Raw genomic sequence first — 21,852 nt, forward strand, 5'->3', positions numbered from 1 at the left:
GGCTCTGCATTTTAATTTAATTTTAAATGAAGCTTCTTAAATATTTTAAAAACCTTATTTACTTTACATACAACAATAGTTTAGTTATATATTATAGACTTATAGAAAGAGACCTTCTAAAAATGTTAAAATGTATTACTGGCACACGAAACCTAAAATTAGAGTGAATAAATGAAGACTCAGCACACCACTTCTGAAAGGTTGCCGACCCCTGGTCTACACTGAGCCCGGGCTCTGATTCAGGTTTGAGCCCAAGCCCCCCTTCCAGTCACACACAAATCAAAATCAGCCTGACTCAGGTCAGCAAGCACTCAGGACCTGGGTCCTAGGACCAGGGTAGGGGGAGTGGGACAGAGCCCGAGTCCTGCTATGTATTAGGTTTAAGCCCTGACACTCTGCAGTGTGGACAGAGGTCAAGTTAGAGACCCAAGTCAGGTGATCTGCATAGTGCAGTACTGACGCATTAGCATGGCTGTTTGAGTCCTAGGTCTAGCAATTTTAAGCCCAGATCTACAATGAAGTATAGATGCTCAAGCAATGGCTTGAAAACACCGAGTTCACAGACCTTGGGCTACAATGCACTGTAGACATATCCTGAGGCATGGAGAGATTAAGTTACTTTCCCAAGGTCACACAAGCTGTCTGTGGCAGATTTGGGAATCGAGTCCACATCTCCTAAGTTCCCATCCATTGTCTTAATCACACAACCATTTTTCCTCTCTAAACTTTAACGGATCCATTCACAGGGTTAAGTATTTTTATACTGCTTTTACAGATGAGCAAACAGAGGCTCAGAGAAGCTAAGAAATTTGCCCCAGGTCAACCACTGGAGTTGGTGGGTGAAGAGGGAGAAGCTGACTCTCAATGACTGAAGAACACTGCCTGATGCCAGAGTGAGTCACTCCAGGCACTACGTTGATGCAGAATTAATTTTCTGCCTTAACACAATGAGCACCGTGAGGAGCCTTTTTCCAGTTTCCCATTTCCTTTCTCATGGGGGGAAAAAATAAAGCTTAATGAGGCCAAATATGGGTTTAAATTCTTAGTAGTAGTGAGAAGAAAGATAAAATAATCCTCAAAGAGGAAACACATTGGCTTGATGCAGGATTTGTGAAAAGCAGTGGATGGAAAAACTCTGGAGGCAGAAGGTAGGGAGGGGAGGGAAGGGGAAATCAGTCACATGACAGAAGTATTGTCTTGTCAGGCCAAGCTATCCAGTTCTAAAAGCCCTCCTCACCAGCAGAGTAATCCAACTGCACTGACAGGCAGCAGTTCTTGTCCTTCCTGTCAGGGGACATGAAAGCAAAGGAATGGGGCAATTCAGCAGGTGGAGGGGGAACGGCATCCTTCAAATACAGAATGACGATGTGCGTGATAGCCTGGTCCAAACCCTTTCCCCATTTCCAAGCATTTTCTTTTCCAAAAGCAAGTCTTGTTTCTCTTCCCTTTAAATGAGCACCTTCTTAATTATAGGGTAAGATTAGGGGTTTTATTTTAATGTGTTACTGTAGTTGCAACAGACACTAAAACCATGTATTTAGAAATAAAAATCAAAAGGAGAAAAAATGACAGCTTAGCGGAAAGTGAAAGTTTAATTTGGTGCTTAAGCAACTAAAGAATAGTTGTGCTGCAGCTGAAGCAGAGGGCTGGAGGTTGGATAGCTGCTTTTGATGAGGACAAAAATGCTGCTACCAAGGTTTCCGATTGCAAAATAAAATAACAAAAGGGAAAAATAAGATTTATGTGATAACACACTGCATTATGTTTATACCCTCTTGTGCTTAAGTGTTAGTTTGTTCTTGGAGCCCTAAGTAAGAAAGATAAATAGTTTAAAATAGTAAATGTTATTTTAAAATTATTTACAGGTATTCAACAATAATAAAGAAGAGATATCTCTCTCATTATTGGCTTATTCAGAAAAGAATATTAAATGTTAATAGTATAATGGAAGTGGATTTGTGACCTTAACTATAGCTTTCTTTCTTGCTAAAGCTAACAACATGAGTATCACTTTGTTTGTAAATGATGGATTTTATTACTACTGGATTATAAAAAGACAAAACACTGCAAGAAATGTCCATGCAAGAGAGACACTGTACAGAATGTCTGCCTACTGAATGCATTTAAGCTTTGCCGTATGCCCTATAAGTAGGGCACTACCAAATTCACAGCCATGAAAAACGTGTCATGGACCGTGAAATCTGGTCTCCCCCCGTGAAATCTGGTCTTTTGTGTGCTTTTACCCTATACTATATAGATTTCACAGGGGAGACCAGCGTTTCTCAAACTTGGGGCCCTGACCCAAAGGGAAGTTGCAGGGGGTTATAAAGCTATTTTAGTGGTGGTGGTGGTGGGGTGTCACAGTATTGCCACCCTTACTTCTGCACTGCCTTCAGAGCAGGGCAGATGGAGAGTGGCTGCTGCTGACTGAGGGCCAAGTTCTGCAGGCAGCAGCGCAGAAGTTAGGGTGGCAAAACCATCCCATGCCATTCATACTTCTGCGCTGCTGCTGGCAGCGGCTCTGCCTTCAGAGCTGGGCTCCTGGCCAGCAGCCACCGTTCGATCTGTAAACTGTGGCCAAACTGTAAGCTTGGAAGCACCTCATATATAGGCGTGCATTTTTTACCACAAAAGTACACAAGGCCACGTGGCCTAATAGTTGCAGGCAGTCTCGTGCAGTGACCTGGGGACTGTTGCAAAGTTTTGTAACCAAGAGTTTTAGGGTGTTGAAACGATAGAGCGGGAGAGACGCTATTCCCGTTCTGGAATCGAGGTGTGCTCCTATGAACTCCAGTTGTTGGGTAGGAGATAAGGTGGATTTGTTTTTGTTTCTTTGTAGGCCAAGGGAAAGGAAGCAAGCGACGGTAAGCTGCATGGATCAAAGAGCTTCGTCGAGTGTTGAGGCTTTGAGGAGACAATCATCGAGGTAAGGAAATATTATAACCCCGTTTCCTGAGGTGGGCAGTAACCACAGCTAGGACTTTGGAGAAAACTCAGGGGGCAGTAGATAGGCCAAAGAGCAACACTCTGTATTGAAAATGTGTCGAACCAAGGGTAAAACGAAGAAAACATCTGTGGGGTGGGTGAATAGTCACATGAAAATAGGCATCCTGTAGGTTGAGGGCTGAAAACCAATCACCCTGCTCCCGGGAGAATGGGCACAGGCGGTGACCAAAAATAGGGGCAGGTGGTGTAAGCGCTGAAGTGGGAATATTGTTTTCTATACCCTCAACCAAGGCTTCAAATTTGCTATTGGTCAGAGGGGGTTGAGACGCTGCCGAGGAGGTTGGACGGCGGCGTTGGTATCTGGGTCTCTGGCGTTGCTGTTATTGTTGTTGCTCGTGAGATCTATGGTATTGCTGGGTGAATGTAGGGTAGTGTGGTCGCTGGTAAGGCTGCTATCTATATAGGGGTTTGAATTCCTAGAGAGTTGCCCTGGAGTCCTTCATGGAGTGGAGTAAGTCATTTGTGGGAGGCAAACAGTTTGTCACCGTCGAAGGGGAGATTCTGAATGGTACTCTGGACCTCCCGGGGAAAGGAAGAGGACAAGAGCCATGACCCTCGGTGCATCATGACTGCTGTGGCAGTGGACTGTGCCGCAGTATTGGCCACATCAAGGGCAGCTTGAAGAGCGGTGCGGGAGATTATTTGTCCCTCGGAAACTATGGCTGTAAATTGTTGTTTCTTTTCTTCTGGAATGTGATCAATAAAGTCCATGCATTTATTGTAATTTTTGTGGTCGTACTTTGCTAGAACGGCTGTATAATTAGCAATGCGAAACTTCCAACTTGGAAGAAGCATATACCTTACGTCCGAGCAGATCTAATCGCTTACCGTTCTTGTCGGAAGGGTTGGAGCGGGGAAACTGGTATTTGTTCTTTTGGTTAACTGCGCCTACTACCAGCGAATTTGGCGCTGGGTGAGTAAACAGGAATTCCGAGCCCTGGGATGGAATAAAGTCCTTTTGGTCTGCTCTCTTACAGGTAGGCAGGCTTGCAGCCGGGGTTTGCCAAATGGCCTTGGCAGGTTCTAAAAGGGCTGTGTTGCTAGGTAATGCAATTCTAGAAGAAGAAGAGGGCTGCAGGATGTCGGTTAGCTCATGCTGCTATTCAGGGACTTCCTCCAGGTTAATTCGTAGCTCATTGGCAACTCTTTTAAAGAGGTCTTGAAATTTTGAGAAGTCGTCCGAACACATCAGGGGAGGAGGAAGCAATACTTCATCAGGCGGAACAATTGGTTCTACCAGGTTAGAGGCAGGCCGTGCTTGCTCTTGACAGGGCTGCCTGGTGTCTGGAGTCAGTGGCAGGGTCGTCAGCTGGTGGTACCGAGCCGGTCTCACACCTAGCTGCAGTGCTATAACGAGTGTGGTCCCGAGTATAAGGAGCCCACGGAGCCCAATATTGCCACTGTGATGGGAAGGGCATGGGTGGTGCCATTCAGGGGTTCACGCACCATAGGGCAGGACCCTTGGAGTAGGACTAGGCAGCTTTTCTATGACCTCTCTTGATTGGGGTCTGTGGACAGGAGAGCTGATATGGTGAAAATTCTCCCTGCAGCCCAGATTCCTCATCACTGGAAGAAAGCTGTGTGGACCTTGCCTGAGTGTCCGGAGAGAAGTAGGTGTTAAGCGGGGTAACTGCAGGATAGGTGACACCAGGAGGTGTGAATTGCGGTGCCACAGCGCCTCTGTGAGGGGAGGGCTGAGCAAGAGGAATTTGTTGTGAGGAGGGATTCCTCTGCACCGGTGTCCTGAGCGTTTTCTCACTGCTGGCTAGCTCAAAGGCTGACGGTGCCAGGAGAGAGAGAGGAGCCTGCAGGGGGGGAGGCAGGCTAGTAAGAATCGGCACCGCTTCCATTGCGGTGCCGAACAGTGCCGTGTGAGAGGCAGTCAACTGAAAGCCTGAAGCCTTGGCACCGGAGGTTAGCGTGACTGCCGCAGGTGGGTTTCACATGGTGCCGGAGGAGCCCGGCGCATCAAAGGTACTCAGCCGGGGGAGCGCAGGGAGGGAAGCAGTACCCAGAGATGGCTTGTCCCTGTGACTATCCTTTGCAGGTGAGAGAGACTGATTTTTTTTGAAGTTTTCTTTTCTCTCTTTGAAGCATGGGCGGGTGGGTGGGGGTGGGGGGACTGCCGTGTACAGCAGAGTCAGAGCCCGGGTCTGAGAGATTTTTGCAGCAGGAGTAGTTTTAATGGCAGCTCCCTGTCTTTGCATGCCCTGGATTTCAACTTGCGGCAGTGGGCACATTTTGGGGGATGTGGGACTCCCCCAAACATTTAATACATTTAGAGTGGACACCTGAAAGAGGGATGGCATCATTACAGTTAGAGCAACGCTTAAAACCTGGAGAGCCAGGCATGTCGGAAGTGGCTGTGCTGACAGGAACAAAAACAAAACAAAACAAAAGAAGAGAAGGGCAAAGAGTACCTAACTATTACTGGTAAGCTAAACTAAGAGGGGAAAAAGTTGAACAAGGGAGAGAAGAAATCCTCTAACGAGTCTGCTGAGCTCCGTCTCAGGCCAGGGACGGTAGAGAAGGAACTGAGGAGACTGGTCGCACACGCCTACTATTAAGGTACACTCAGAGCGGGGGGGAGGGGGGGGAGGAGGGAGGGAGGCTCTGCGTGTGCGCGACCGATACGAGTACTGCTGTAAAAATCTCCGAGTGAAGGCGCAGGGACGCACCAACACCTGGAGTGGAGCACCCACAGGGACATCTCTTGAAGAAGAACTATGCTTAACTTTATTCAGACAAGTAGCCTGCTCACATGAGCAGAGGTAAGCACAGGCATAATTAAATTGCAGCATTAGGACCGAGAATTGTAAAGCCTTCCTATTATTGTTTATAGATGACTGCTATTTACTCTAGGGAAGTTGGTGGATCCTTTTCATTCAATGTATCAGATCCTGCCAGAAATCAAGTGATTGTTTTGTTGCCCAGTTTTAACAGAGATTGACTAGCTTCACTTTAAGTTCCTAGCCTTAATTTTTCTAGGTTGCTTACAGCTCTGTTTATACTAAAGGACACTGTATGGGTTTATTGTGTACAGAGGGGAGGTGGTTACACTCAGGAGGAATAAGCCATGTGAGCTGCTGATCATGTAATCTCAAGAACATTTAAAAATGGTTAATGTTATTCTTCTGATGTTAAAAGCAGAATGGAACGAAGGGATTTACAGTATCTGATGCTGGGCTCCCAAATAACAAGCATCACAAATTATGTAGCTTTGTAGCATGACAAACTTCATTTTGAAATACATTTCACACTTCCTTCATGCTGAGGAGCGATTTCATTATGGGAACTCTCATACCACTAGGTTGGGTAAAAATGGATACAAGCTTTTTATCCTTTCAATCCCATCCCACACACAAATTTCCCCTACCCCTTTGTCTGTAAGCTCTCCAGGGCAGAGCGCTTGTTTTATCTGTCACACACAGAGCACAGGCTAAACAAGTTTGAAACGTATTGTAACATCCTGTGTAAACGCTGACTTTAAAAAAAGTGAGGGAGGGGAGGGGAGAAAAAGAGGTTGTTTTATCCCCTCTAAATCACTTCCTGTCTGTGCCAGTTTTAGGTTTTGAAGTTGCCAATACTCAAGCACATTAGAGCCTGTATTAATCAAAGACCTGATCCTGAAAGTTCTGACCACTCTGCTTGTTAAAAACTCCAAGTTTTTTTTAGTAGTTACCAGTGTATCGTCTCTGTTGACATGAGATTGATAAACATAGCACAGTGCCACAGGAAGTAACAGAAAGAAAATGCATACAATCAATAGTATAATTTTTTGATTTACAGTGAAAAGGTCTAGTTCTAACTAACTAATGGTGGGCCAGAGCTGCAAAATTTGGATCCAGACCAAAAACTGCCCCACTTTTAGATGTTGTCAGATCTCTGGCCCTGATTTATGATAGAGCTTAAGTTCATCTCTATTCAAAACAATATATAGCACACCTTCAGTGTGGTCCTAAACAGGGGCGCTTCCCTGAATTAGGGTCTATAATTGCAACATGGAATGGAGAACACAGAATTATAATAGGCTTGGAATGGAGAAAGCTAGTCTTATTGTCTTTCAGGATAGACTCTCTTAATGCCCTCAGTGACAGTGACAATACTCACAGGAAACAAGGACATAAAGCTCACCTGCCATTCCAAAGTTCAGCTGAGGCATTTCTTCATTCTTTGCCACTTTCTTGGGACTTGGTAGATCTTTTGCAGATTCTGGTGGGAAGGCCCATAGCTTTTTCCTGTTTGTAACAGTGGATGACTGGGTTTTCACAGGTTTGTTTGTTGTAGGGCACCACTTGTAGCCAGGATTTGCCTTCATAAATGCATCTTTGTACTAGACAGGAAAGGAAAAAATAAGTGGTAAGGAAAATATTCATATCAGACATGGCAATCTGATATGTACAGGACACTAGAGTGTTCAATTCAGCATTATAGTGGGGTGATCACCTGCTCCTACCTGGGAGGAGTTAAAAGTAGCCCTGGGGAGGGCTGTGGCTGGGAGAAAGCAGTTAATAGACTGATTGGGGAAGCAGCCTCAGCTGGGGGACACACCCCAATCAGGCCATCGCTGGCTCTATAAAAGGCCAGTGAGCCAGGAGTTGGCAAGGTCTCTCTCTAGCTGTAGAGGGAGATGGACTGAGCAGAGTACTTGAGCGGAGCTGGGGAAAGGCAGAGGAGAAGGGGAGGCTCCACCCTAGAAAGACCCAGGCTGCAGCCTAGAAGAAGGCCCAACGGGTACTGGGGCTTTTAGAGAGCAGCCCACGGGTAGGCAGAGGCAGCAGGTCCAAACCCTCCTTGCCAGTGATGAGTGGCTTATACTGTAGTCTGCCCCAGGGAACGGGGGCGAGTTGGTGACTGGCAGTAGCCTATGACTGAGGTGAGGTGGGGATAGGGGTTGGGGGTTCTCCAGGGAGGGGACACCCTGAGACTGAGGGGTGTATGGCCAGGAGGCGGCACTCCAGATAACAGGGCATCGGGTCCAGGAGGCTGATTTCCTGAGAGACCAGCAGGAGGCACTGCAGGGGTGAGTCCCTTTTATGCTCTTAATTGTGGAGTTTCATCAAAGGTCTTAGTCATATCTCTAAACCTGTGCTTTGAGTTCACTCTGACCATCAAGCCAAACCTAACGATGAAGTTATTAAACAGCAGGATTTAAAAATAGCAAGAGTTTTTTTTCCTCTCCTTACTGGTTATCAGGAGCTTGAAAATAAACCATTTGGAGATAAGTGTAGCAAGATTTCATGGCTTCTTGCTCTGCATACACTTTTTTTGGGGGGGGGGGCGGAGCAGGGGACGACAACAACTTTGTATTTTACAATATTTTAGTTATATTCTTTTCAAAGCCAGGTATATTCGTGAGAAAATAAACTGTTACTTACAGATACTGTCTCATTTTCTGTGACAGTGCATCTGATACTTTGCTCCAAGCTCATAATCAGAATTTACCACCATGCATAGTGATCTTTGGCCTTAGAATGCACTGTAGCTCTTTGAAAACTTTCTATGGCCTTGAACACTCAAAGCATGTGCAGTACCATGTGCTCCATTTATTCATGTGACATCAGTCCAACCACCTTTCGCACAAAAGCACTGAATTCCCTTTAAAAAATATTGCACACAAACAAAACTAACGAAAATAAATCCTTTGGCTACTGATGGAAACAGGTAATAAATGTTTTCAAAACCCCATCCTCTAACAGAGCTACTCCAGTGCTTTCCCAGGTCAATATCCATGTGAACTGCAAAACCGTGTGTGTTCTGTGGCAGTATTATCATTGCATGTGTGTCTCTTGTACTTTCATTTCCGTCTTAATCTATCAACTGTCACTGTCCGCCTCCAAATTGTAGCATGGATATGGATGATTCACCTCAGAAAAACAAAAATACTATGTGAATACATTGTGTGACGTTCTATTTTTATTTATTTGTGGTCTTTCCTATAAATAATGTGTAGGTGCTGCTGACCCACATATTTTCTCTCTGTATATCTTGAATGGGGAACACATGAGACTGGAAAATTAAAGACTGCGGCACCTCCTACTTTTTTTTTTTTAATTCAGCTCGAAGAGTTCATTTTATAGTGAATTTGCATCACATGAAAATAGCATCATCAAGGGAAGAAACAAACACACAAAGAAACCGCTTTACTTTCTATTGTTAGAACATCAAGCCCACACATGAATCAGTTTTCCTGCTCACATAGTTAAAAGCACAGAGTCCCCAATAGCACTAAAGTATATAACCTCACAGGCTCATAATACATCATCTACTCATATTTTTGTATTACAAAACTCCTGGCTATTGCTTAATTACCATTCATTTTTAACTATTCGTAATGATTTGGGAGCCCAAGTAGGATCTGAATGTGTCCTGACAGATGCTCAATTCTTTTCTTAAAAATAATAAACATTTTTAAAACAAAATAAAAATAAAAACAAAAATAGATGGCTCCAGGCAGCACTGTAACTGGTACAGCTATTCATAGCACAGGATGTTTTCTTGAGTGAGGGCCTAGTCATTAGTTGTTTAATAACTGCAAGCACCTCTTGGAAGAAGCATTAAAAATTTCCATCAGTGCTTCCTTGCTGGCTTTCAGTCAGCCACGTATTGCCAACATTCAAAATTCACAAATCCAGGGTGACATGGACACACACACACTCAAAGAAAAAAAAAAGAATCATGAGATTGATTTAAAATAATAAAATCTGGGTCTCTATTTCCCTTCTGGGATTTGAGCCTTCAAAATTGGTGTTTCTGGGAAGATGGATGGTCCAGTGGTTAAGGTGCTGGCCTGGCACATGGGAAACCTGGGTTTAATTCACTGCTTTGCCACGGACTTCCTAAGTGAACTTGGGCAAGTCACTTAGCCTCTCTGGGCCTTAGCTCCCCATCTGCAAAATGGGGATAATAGCACTTCCCTACCTCACAGTGAGGATCAAAATATTGGGAAGGGCTTGGAGATCTACTGATGAAAATATAGGCATTATTATTATATTGTTGTTTCCAGCTTTTCTCTGAAAACATGAACGCTAGAAATTTAACACACACACACACACACACACACACACACACACACTTTTTTGTAAAGTAATATTCTCACAAATCACATGAATCCAGGAGCATGGACTTTCCAAAAAAACACCAAGAGTTTTGGCAACACTGTGAAGGACGTGGTTTACATGCATGTCACAGTCCACATCTCTCCCAGCATATCTAGCAAAACTCCATTGATGAAGGCATAATATTTGTCTCTTCTCATTTTGATGCTGCTTCCAAAGCAGCCGCAAAACAAGGTCTGAGTCTGAGCTTGTCTGTGAAATAGCTGAAAGAGTCCTCACAGTGAGAAGTGTTCAAATCTGTTGCTGAGTGGCAACAGTCTGCATTCATCAGGCTGCTCACCACAGGAAAGAGGCCAAACAATTCTGCTGGCCCAGATATTGTGGATTCAAAGACATATTTTAAAATTAACTGTTTTCCAACAAGGCTTTAGCACTAATGCCCTTTCTGTTTTTTTTTTAAAAGCTATTTGAAAAATTCTAGCTCAAATATAAAAGGAGAAGTGGGGAGGCATTCTTAAGAGTTGAACTCTATCCCTTTCGTGCATTCAGGTAATTAAAATAGACAAACATTTATGTACAATTCAAGCTGTAAGTGACTGGGGAATCAGGACTACCTTTACTGAGGAGAAAATAGATCTTTCACTCTAAACTATAATGGTAATGGCAGGGAGCACATGTGGATCTGCCAGAAGTATTTAGCAGCTATTGAGCTTTTGCCCTTGTGCAATAAAAGTTTCATAGTTTAAGTTGAAGCTGACCTACAAAGGTTACAGGATACAAATCAAAAGCCTGCCATCACTCCTACTGAAGACAATAACAGAACTTCCATGTTTTAAATTAACAAAAATTCCATGTACTCTCAGAATTGTTGGCTAAGATTTTTAAAACTGGGGGCCAGATTTTCAAAGGTACTTGGGAACCTAAAGATTCAGATAGGCACTTCTGAAATTCTCACTAGGTGCCTCAGTTCATTAGACACCTAATTCCCATAGAAAGGCAATGAGAGTTAGGCACTCAGTCCGCTTAAGAGCTTTAAAAATCCCATTAGGAACCTACTCGCACCTTTAAGTGCCTGAACACTTCAGAAAATCTGGCCTTGGTGCCTACAGCGAGGCTTCTAAGTTCATGGTTAGGTACTTATATAAATGACCCGATTTTCAAAATTGCTGAAGTCCATGAGAATTGCTGGGTGCTCAGCACTTCTGAGGAAATTCAGAACACTTATTTAGATGCTTAACTTTAGGCATCCAATTTTGAAAGCTTTGACCATTTGCAGGAAAAATCTTGAGATCTGATGACAGCAACGGTGGAATACCACCACAGTGAAAACCTTTTATGAAATATTTCAAATAATAATTTTCTGAAATGTGTCAGTTAGTTTAGATGGCTGCTTAATTAGAAAAAATTGCAATATGAAAGTAATTTTATTCTTTCCTCTTATTGGTGGCCACCTGCTAGCCTGTAAATTGCCTGTCTTTAGGAAAAGGCAAACAACACTTTTTAACAGGTTTGTGTTACCCCACTTGAGAATCCACACAACAAACCCAAGCACTAAATAATATGAAGTAATACAGTTCAAAATGAGGTTTCAGTTGATTATGTTTATTTTACAGTGTGAGCCTGATTATGGAGAGGTACTAAAGACATTCAGTTGTAGACTATTGTTGCTAATTATTATTGTTGCACTGAACAACTGTTTGAAGAATAAAAATTATACGCTTTATATCTTCTACACATTCTTGGAACTCATTTTAATGATCTGAACTCCCTTGGATATATTGTTTCTCTTCAATAGTGAATGCACAATGTGTTCTTAAAGCAAAGAAAAACTAAATCATTATAGGAACAGTGACATATAATAGTATGATTAATAGTTCCAGATCTGTCACTTCTCATGAGTTATGCAATTATTCCCCTCCCAACCCTTACTAAATAAAAAGTTTCTTTCAGCAAGTATTAAAAAAGAAAGAAAGAAAGAAGTACATTAGATTTACTTATTTTGAAAAAAAAGAGTAAAAAAACTTTCCTCTTTCCTTTTTCCAATATATGTATTATATCTCTTCCCTGACTTTTTCTTAATTTTTAAAAGCACTGCCTAATTTAAAGTGGGAAGATAGAATAAATTAGGAAACTGAAATAACAGGAATAAACCTATAGTTCATCTAACTCAGTACCTGTCACAGACTGTGAACAATACTGGGTGCTTCAGAAATTGTTTACATCTGCTTTTTATTTTTTTATTTATAAAGTATGTCTATGCCATGTACAGTGCTTACTATTTCTGAACATGTCCCAAGACAGAAGTTCCAGAAATAAGCAGATCTCCAGAGATCCACATGATCTAATACAGCTCCCTCAAGATATCCAAACTTCATGTGTGTTTGGAAACAGAAAGAAATGATCCTAAATAATATGCACAAGTTATGGATAATTGTCTCCTTAATTGTCCTAAGAATAGCTCTGACTCAGGCTCCATCTACTGCTTATTTTATAGTCCATGAGCTCAGACATAGTGTTCTTCTTTTTCATTGCCCCAGCAGTTGCCTTGTTTGATGTCGAACTCCATAGTTCTCCATACAATCCATGTTAAACAACTAATTACTATCTTCTGTTTCGGGCTAAGAAGTCTATCCTATATAACTACAGACAAACCCACTCCAACGTCAGCACTTGGAATCTTTTTGGGACCAACTTACTCGGCAAGTTATTCCCACAGAAAACCTCACATTTAAATTGTGAGATGAAACAGACATTTTATGACATGAGGGACTTCTCACAGGATTCCCACATAAGGGAGTTTGATGACATATTGTTCACGGATTCAGGGACTGGATTCTGCCATAGCAACATTTGCCACCTGATCAATTACACACGAGAGAGAGAGAACAATGAATACGCAAAGTAAACAGTTCATGAACGTCTGGCAGCTTACAAATTATTTGGCAAAACTATTTGGTGAACACTGATTTTATTAGCAAAGGAAAAAAATAGGCTGTATTTTTGGAATTTTTGGTTCAACAAGGATTGTTTAACAGGCTCTATTACCAATAGGAAATGCACAGTTCAAGCTAATGTCATCTATCAGTACTGTTGATTAACATGGAATGAACTTTTAATTATGCCTTCGTTGGGCACATTCCTGCCACGCCTTTCTGAATGGACGACATGCCATTTACATGCTAGCATCATATGAATGCCGTATCGTGAGCTCTATGCTCTATATCCACTGCATTCAGAAGATTACCAAGGGCAGGATAGTTTGGATACAAACAGATTGCTTCCCTTGCGCTCTGATTCAAAATAACATGAGCATCAGTGACAGTAACACACACCAGCAAACTTAAAATTAAAGCACTGTACAAAACCACAGGGCACAGAGTCTTACTTTAGAAAATAGCACTTCCGAGCATTTCTGATACACCATGTACTGTGACACATTTATATCATGTTAAATGCTAAGACATTATAATGCACAGAAGAAAAGACATTTACAGCACAAATTCAGTTGACAACCACCTACAACTGGGATAGTACATACCTCCTTGGCCATGTCAGTGTATTTCTGCTTTTCTTTCGGGTCTAGGACAGCCCACCAATCTGCCAATATCTTGGTAGCACCACGATTGTCCAGACGGGGGTGTTCCTGACGCACAAGGGAGCGATGACGTTTGCAAAATAAGAGAAATGCGTTCATTGGCCTGCGGGCTCGCTGCTCTGAGGATTCATCATCTTCTGTTTCATCAGCATCGTGCTCTAGACCTTCAGCTCCAAGAAGCTGGACCTATTAGTACCAAAAGAGAAATGTTAAAAAAAAAAATAAGTCAGTCAATAAAACATGGATAAGCGTCACCCATTATATTAAAATTTGTGCACGCATATATATAACTAAAGCAATGATACGCACACGCCCTTCTCAAAATATGTCTACAGAAAAAGCTTGTTCAAGCCAAAGTTTCACTCTGAAACTCTTTTCCCAGACTTGAGCTCAGATTAAGAGAGGAAACAGGTGAGGGCCATTCTCTGCCACCAGCCTATAGAGTTCAACCTCAGGTACTGAAAGCAAGAGCAACCCATTATATAATTGTCACAATGCAACAATGGAGATAGGGCCTCTTAGTTAACTTAGCCTAGACCATGTAGCTTGCAACCAACAGTGTGAACTGCCACTGGAAATGAACAGTTAGCTAACACAGAGGACTGGTGCTCTGTAGTCCCAGCAACTCTTCCTGCTCAAAAGTTGTGTTGCTGCACCGTTCCGTACAATAACTAAAAAGTTGCCGAATGCTTTTCAGAACGTAACCCCAGCTGGAACACCACTGCAGTAATTCAGCCTTGAGCTCATAGATGTAAGAGTCCCTGTAGCAAGACCGGCCTCACAGAAGACGAGTCAAAACTTCTGGAGCAACTATAGATATAATAGTACTATTATATCACATGGAAGCCCATTTAATAGTACAGAAGAGGTGTGGAGCAAATATGATGCTGCCAATATAAACTCTATCAGCAGAGGTGAGGGAACAGCTCCATCAGAACTCACCCTCACAGCCTCAGTGCATTTCTCTAGTTACTTCTCCCTACCCATCTGCATCACTCTGTCTTATCCATGTTTGGCCTAAGCCAGTTTGCTCCCAACCTTGTCCCCCATAACACAACTCTATCAGACATCAAAGAGAGGTGGATTTGAGTATTAACTGCATCTTGGGGACACTGCAGATCATGATCTCTCCTGTCTTCCCTACCCATCCTTCATCAACCAGGACAAACAGTAAACTTGTAGGACTCCACATGCTGTGTCCCTTGGGACGCTAGGCCCTTTGGGGAAGAAAACTGAGGCCAGGTTCTGTGAACAATGCCAAAGACAAAGTAGTTAACCAATGATGGACCATCCCATCTGTGCCCATAATATCCCGGAAGAGAGTCAAATTTTGTGGGCAATGGTAGCAAAAGTTGTTGACAGATCTCACCGACTATCACCTGAAGAAGATATTAAACCATGGATATCATTGTCTCTGTACTAAACTCCTTTAAAAAATAAAAAAAGAGTACAATAGATGTAAGGCGTCCTGTGAAGTCCAGGCCATGAGATATACCACATTCAGTTAAAGCTTTTGCCAGCATCTTTGTTACAGAATAAGTGTAGAATGAGATGTGTATCATATTTTTAAAAGACATGAATGAAACTGAAAACTGTATAATTATTTGCTGCTTATCCCTGTATCTCTGCAAAAGCGGATTGCCGTTTCTTTTCACTGGCTATATTCATGGTGGAAGAAAAATATATAAAAACAGAATTTGACCCATCATCAACCATTTAAGGTCAAACTCTCTCAGTTACACTTGTGTAAACGAATATGGAGTTATTTCAGATTATAAAAGCAACTAAGAGCTGAATTTGGCCTTTAAAACAGTATCAGTTTCTGGAAGACCAGACACTGCAGTTCACAGGTGCAGTAATACATTCAATCTTGGTTGTTCATTTTAATCCTGTTGAGTTACCTTGACTATACCTTTGGTAAACTTCTTAATTTGAATAATTAAATATATACACTGAAAGTTTCCTCAGCCTACTGTAAATCCACTCTGATGTTCTTTGTTTCCTCACAGTTTAATAAAAGATAAAATGAGTGCTAACCCAAAATCCAAAACACATAAATATCCTCAAATACATCACACATTTCTAACTAATGATGTTTTTCCCTCCACACCCAAGAAAGTTATTTTATCAGCCATATTCCTGACTCTCAGTGATCCACTCAAAGATCTTTACTGGACTGCCTCTCAACACAAATGGAGTAATGCTAAGGGCGTATCTTTTGGAAGGGACAGTCTACCTTATCGATATCTTCTTCTTCCTCTTCTTCCTCCTCCTCTTCAGAAAAGTCAAGGATTTTCTTTGCAAGTAGTGGATGCCACTGAAGACACTTTCTCTTTGGTCGTTTCCCAGTTCCCTCTCCTTCTGTTGAATGATCTTTATTCCGATTACTGCCTTTCATTACTGTGACCTGCCATACAAAAATAGCCACAAAAGTCATTTTGCCAAATTCATGCAGATCACTTATGCATGTTAAGCATAAAGGATCATCCTGTAAAGAGCTGAACAAACTAATACCCAATTCAGAGGTTTATCAAATACAAGATTCTAAATTTTTTTGAAAACACTATATATGGACATTTAATTTAATAGGTTATTAATATGGCATTATGTGAGGTCACCGTGGATGAATCCTTTCTTTCTTAACACTCCCTTCAAGCTACCAGATCAACCTGTGACATCCAGATTATGACTACGTAATAACGGGGACACTAGCCCTATCTAGCTCTCAAACACACTCTTGCCCAATCTACAGTTCAAAGTATTCACACTTCACCAGCTAAGTGAGTCAGCAAGAGGCTTCAACCTTCTCCCAAGCCTGTCTACTGCAGTATTTCATATTTTGTCAAGCCAGGAAATCCCTCCTTTTAGGACCAGAACATCTTGCTAGCCACTCATCTGTAAATCATGCACTTATATTTAGCAATGGTGATTTTTAATCCTGTGACACCATGAGACAGGATTTCCCCAGTGTCATTATCAAGTGCAGTAGAGAAATCCGACTCCCAGTCCTAAAGGGATGAATTATGAATTTGAAGCAAACAACAAGCAATTACACTAAAAACATTTTCAAAGTGCTTGTGTACATGAACATGTATACAATACAACCCCCCCTGAAAGAATGAAGTGCACACCCACACAGTACAGATCATATTTATCCAACGCTCTTACATATTTGTATTTCATATTAAATGTCTCAGATCTGCTTTTATTGAAATACATAATTATTGAATGTTAACATCCAATTTAAAGTGCTGCTTATAAGATCTGATAACCAGGTGTATCTTGAAACAAGGCATAATATCCCCCCATGCACACTGGATACAAATCAATGATTCTTTTTTGGGAAAAAAAAATCAGATTTTGTTTTAAATTAAATTGGATTTTTTTATTTCATGATTTAAATAATACTTTTTTTTCTTTTTGAAAAATACACCTGTTTAAAATGAAGTCTGAATTTAATACGTTAAGGCCTAAATTTATTATAATCTCTTAAAATATTTATATACAAATAAATATCCTGTATCCCTGACTCTCTAGCAAAACCTCGGAGTTAAAGGCTTCTTTTCTATATAAAAGACTCAGAGGGAAAACATCTAATTTTTTAAGTCAAGCTTTATAAATATGGCACAATAGTTCATGTAATATATTACGGCTTGTTTTGTTTATTAAAAAAAATTTGTATGCTGGTTTGTGTGTTTAATTAAATCCCAGTTGCCATCCTAACACAGCTTGACAGAAATCATGAACTAAAAGTTAATAATCTACTAAATAAGCAATATATCATTCACTATTTTCTAACATACTAAAAACATCAAATTAATAAGAATCTGAAAATATTAAGATATATAATTGCTCAAATAATTATATATAGCTATAGTGTACCTTCCTAGGGAGCAAAAAAAAGTACCAAATCTACCATAAAGGCTGTATTTAGTTATATGTTTTAATGGTTATATCAACAAATGAAAATGCACCTTTCTTTAGAAAATAACTGAAGTACAAATGAAAAGTTGATTAAAATCAATTATTTAAATTGCCTTAGTTTATATTCAATCTACCCTTTCTCCATGTATCCAAGATAAGAGTTAGCAACTATTTATGGAACGTTTTTGGTTTGTTCATTTGCATCCTTTTGTTAACATGACATTAACATACACTGCGTAGAGTCAAAGATTATAGTGATGGTAACCAGAAAAAACACATAGGAAAACAAATGAATCTAGACAACAAATAACGTATATAGACTGTAAAAATATCTGTGGAAGATTCTGAAAGGCTAATGGTCATCTCTCAGTGGCAAGCTAACAATAATGGCCAAATCTTGGTCCCAATGGAAATTTCATCATTAACTTCAAATAGGACAAGGGTTTGGCTATTGGGAAAGATGTATAATCATTTAAGGGCAGGAAGGCAACATGGTGAAGATGCTGCTTTTGGAATGTAACTAGAACGATGACGTTTTAGTTCTAGTCCAGGGGTGGGCAAACTACAGCTCACGGGCCCATCCTGGCTGGCCCCCAAGCTCCTATCCCGGGAGGCTAGCCCCCGGCCCCTCCCCCGCAGCCTCAGCTCACTCACTCCACTGCTGGCGCAATGTTCTGGGCGGTGGGGCTGTGAGCTCCTGGGGCAGCGCAGCTGCAGAGCCTGGCCTGACCCGGTCTCTGTGCTGCGTGGTGGTGGTGGTGGTGGCGGCAGCGGCAGCAGTGTGGCCCAGCTCCAGCCAGGCAGTGCAGCTGTAGTGCCACCAGCCACCAGTGATCCAGGCATTGCAGTAAGGGGGCAGAGGAGTTGGCTAGAGGGCGGGGGAGTTCTGGGAGGGGGTGTCAAGAGGCAGGGGTGTGGATGGTGGTCGGGGGAGAAACAGGGGGTTGAATGGGGGCAGGGGTCCCGGGGGGGGCAGTGAGGAAGGAGGCGGGGTTGGATAGGCTGGCAGGGGGCAGTCAGCGGCAGGGATTCTGGGGGCGATCAGGGGACAGGGAGAAGGGGTGGTTGAATGGGGCAAGGGTCCCCAGGGGGCCGTCAGGAATGAGAAGAGGGGTTGGATGGGTCCAAATTACATGTTCCATTCCACACACAGTTTTAGTTATTAATATTGTGCCAGATTCTCAGCCCCAGCTCTGTCCCCCTTTGCATAAGGGTACATAATTTGGCTGCCTCTGAGCAGTTGAGAGATTCATTGTTGGGGGAAACTTACTTGCACAAAGACTGCCAAATCCGTTTAAGTGCCCCCTTCTGGCACAGGAGTTGTGTCAGGGGAGGGAGAGGGCAGAGCTCGTCTCCACTACACCAATTCTCTACTGGTTGGAAAGCATCCATAAACAGATTTCATAAGTTAGAGCAGCCTAACTTATATCTGGGTCAGAGCAACTTGAGAATCAGCGAGCCACAACAGAATACATCAGGGGTCGGCAACCTCTGGCACGTGGCTCACCAGGGTAAGCACCCTGGAGGGCCGGGCCAGTTTGTTTGCCTGCCGCGTCGGCAGGTTCAGCCAATCACAGCTCTCACTGGCCGTGGTTCGCCGTTCCCAGGCCAACAGGGGTGGCAGGAAGCCATGGCCAGCACATCCCTTGGCCTGCGGTGCTTCCCACTACCCCCATTGGCCTGGGATGGCGAACCGTGGCCAGTGGGAGCCGCGTTCCACCGAACCTGCTGACGTGGCGGGTAAACAAACTGGCCTGGCCTGCCAGGGTGCTTACCCTGGCGAGCCACGTGCCAGAGGTTGCTGACTCCTGGAATACATGTTGGCACAGTAAAAGAATCCAATGCAGTATTTTCAAGATAGAACTTTCCATACATCATCTCGTCCAAGACGTGGTTTTTGTTAAAGTCTGGGCAATATCCTTTTGTTCACTTAAGAATTACATGAGGGTAGAGGGCGTAGGGGGAGATGACCTAAGCCACTTGCCCCATATGATCAAAGCTTCGCTGAGGAACACACACCCCAAAGGTCAGAAGCTACCATAAGAAGTTCTAACTTGGGTAATTTCAATAGTCCTCAATGAAAAAGGAAAAAAAATCAACCTCAAAAGAAGTTGGTTCAGTAATTTTAAAACTGTGAACATTTGTACCATCTTGGTAATTTCACAGATGTGCATTCGAATTGTTATTCGTTCCTTTCTCCCTATTAACACATCAGGGATCCTCTCAGTTCTGGATGCTTCAGAACTTAGCAGCTTTCCCATAAGATACTTATTTTATTGTTGTGTGTATCATTTTGATTTCCCATGTAATGCTAATTTAAGACCTGCTTTTCATGTCAGTTATTTCACTGATAATTATCTGTAACCAATACTTCTTTGAAAATTATATTACCGGCACTATAGAAGTCTCATTACTATTTCAAAAATCAAGTTTAACAGGCAGTTTTCTGCTCCCCCGAGTTTTAAAGAGGATTAAGATAAATCTTCACAAAAGATAAGTGATCCCACAGCATATTTTATAAGTATTCTCAATTATATCTGAAAACGTATCCAGCAAGTAGTTTTGGAAAAGGGAAGTGAAAACAGGACCTGAGCACTAGCCATTTCTAAAACCCGTAAGGGATTCACGTCATGATCTTTATTTATTATTGTCCCTTGCTCACAAATTATTGTTTATATTTTCCCTATACATAGGCCAAACATTGAGTACCTAATTACCCCTTAACAGCAATTAACTGAATCGAGTACTCATTGTCCTGCACATTACTGAATGGGTAAAAATGAATATTCAGCTTTCTGGAATTTAGTTACCTTAATTAGGGGTTTTTTAAATTGTGATATATTTTACCCTTGCAGTCATTATGATGCAATAGTTTACCTATTATGACACTCTTAATAAGGCAGCTACCAGCTCACCATAACAAGGGAACAAGAAACTCAGGTCTGTGGTACCAAAATCAATCAAAACCCTGGATATTAGAAAGGTAGATCTCTTTAGAGAGACACACATTGTCTCTCCTCCATCGAGGCTGGAGTAGTCTCTGACAGGGCCTGAGCCTGTACCCCTTAAGTCAATGGGAGTTTTGCCATGATTTCAGTGGGAGCAGGATCAGGGCCACAACAAGGACAGCCTTCAGCCGGCAGCAGGGCAAGGAAACAAGACAAAATGCCCTCAGGAAGTATGCAAAGCTATAACCTGTGCCATCAAGACACATTCCCCTCCCACAAACTTTGAGGAAAATAACAGCAGGCATTTTCAAGCTATTTGGATCACTATTTTGTAATGTTTTAGCTTTTCTGATTTTTTTAGGGGAGGGGGCAGCTCATTTTATTTTACGTAATCTTTGCTCTACACATTTCACAGTAGTTTTAATTTGTTGGTGTCTACTGAGAATGATCCCTTGTACTTTCTTCTCCTGGCAGAAGTCTCTCACAACAGGAAGGCCAGAGAATTCCATAGGTGGATGTAAGTGTTGTATAGAAAGGATATCAGCCTCTACCAAATTCTATAAGACTTTTCTTTTGCAGACTGAAGCTGAGATACCACATGCTGAACATTTTCCTTTTGAATAGGTTCTCTCTCCATTTTGCCCATGTGCTCCACAGATACAGTGTACTCATAATGACATATAGTCACAGTTAGTAAATTACCAAGGGTTGCTTAACACGACAGCAAAAAATACCTCTAATCCACATGAACTTAATATTTCCCTAATTATTCCTTTCAAGTTCTTGGCTACTTACAGTATTACCACACTAGATAAAATACAATTAAAGTTCAAATGAACACATAAATAAGTTAATGGTATCTTGTACTATACTACCATTGCTTACTTATTGATTAACTGAACATTAATGGAATTCATTTAGTTGAATCTTTAGGCTTTTATGTTTATCCTTTTTTCTTAATATATAATCAATAGCATGGTAGCTGATTGTTTCCTACACAGGGAATTGCTCATGTACAAATAAACGTAGCCAGGTCTAATGGAAAGTTTACATGACATTTCTATGTTCTTCACACGACTCTATAAACATATGGTGATGATATACCCTAAGGGCAATGATCTCAGCTCCTGATGCAAAACTATTAACAGGTCTCCAATAACCATTCCACACTGCCATCAATAGTAGTATAAAAAAACGCTCTCTTGACTCCACCTCCCCACGACACCTCAAGGGAAAACCACAAAAGGTAATGAGGTGCCTGCAAAATTAGCATGACCACTGTTGCATTTGCAGTTCAGCTTGGAAGAGAAGGCACACTCTA

At 42.0% G+C, this 21,852-nt stretch overlaps 1 protein-coding gene and 1 long non-coding RNA gene across 11 annotated transcripts in view; one reads left to right on the forward strand and one right to left on the reverse strand.

Moving 5' to 3' along the window:
* LOC120370033 overlaps nt 1–3,671 on the forward strand; it is a 28,334-nt gene extending 24,663 nt beyond the window's left edge. The window contains exons 2-3 of the long non-coding RNA XR_005583571.1: nt 2,840–2,926; nt 3,427–3,671. This is a non-coding gene — a long non-coding RNA (uncharacterized LOC120370033). The remainder of the gene's footprint in view (nt 1–2,839; nt 2,927–3,426) is intronic.
* BBX (BBX high mobility group box domain containing) overlaps nt 1–21,852 on the reverse strand; it is a 198,743-nt gene that overhangs the window by 68,839 nt on the left and 108,052 nt on the right. For all 10 annotated transcript variants that reach the window (XM_039484007.1, XM_039483983.1, XM_039483998.1 and 7 more), the window contains 3 exons: nt 15,896–16,066; nt 13,603–13,845; nt 7,141–7,339 (listed from right to left, as the gene is read on the reverse strand). In XM_039484007.1, coding sequence (XP_039339941.1) covers nt 7,141–7,339; nt 13,603–13,845; nt 15,896–16,057 — 604 coding nt within the window. In that variant the 5' untranslated portion in view covers nt 16,058–16,066. The remainder of the gene's footprint in view (nt 1–7,140; nt 7,340–13,602; nt 13,846–15,895; nt 16,067–21,852) is intronic.

This window comes from Mauremys reevesii, linkage group 1 (assembly GCF_016161935.1).
Source record: "Mauremys reevesii isolate NIE-2019 linkage group 1, ASM1616193v1, whole genome shotgun sequence".
Taxonomy (NCBI): domain Eukaryota; kingdom Metazoa; phylum Chordata; order Testudines; family Geoemydidae; genus Mauremys; species Mauremys reevesii.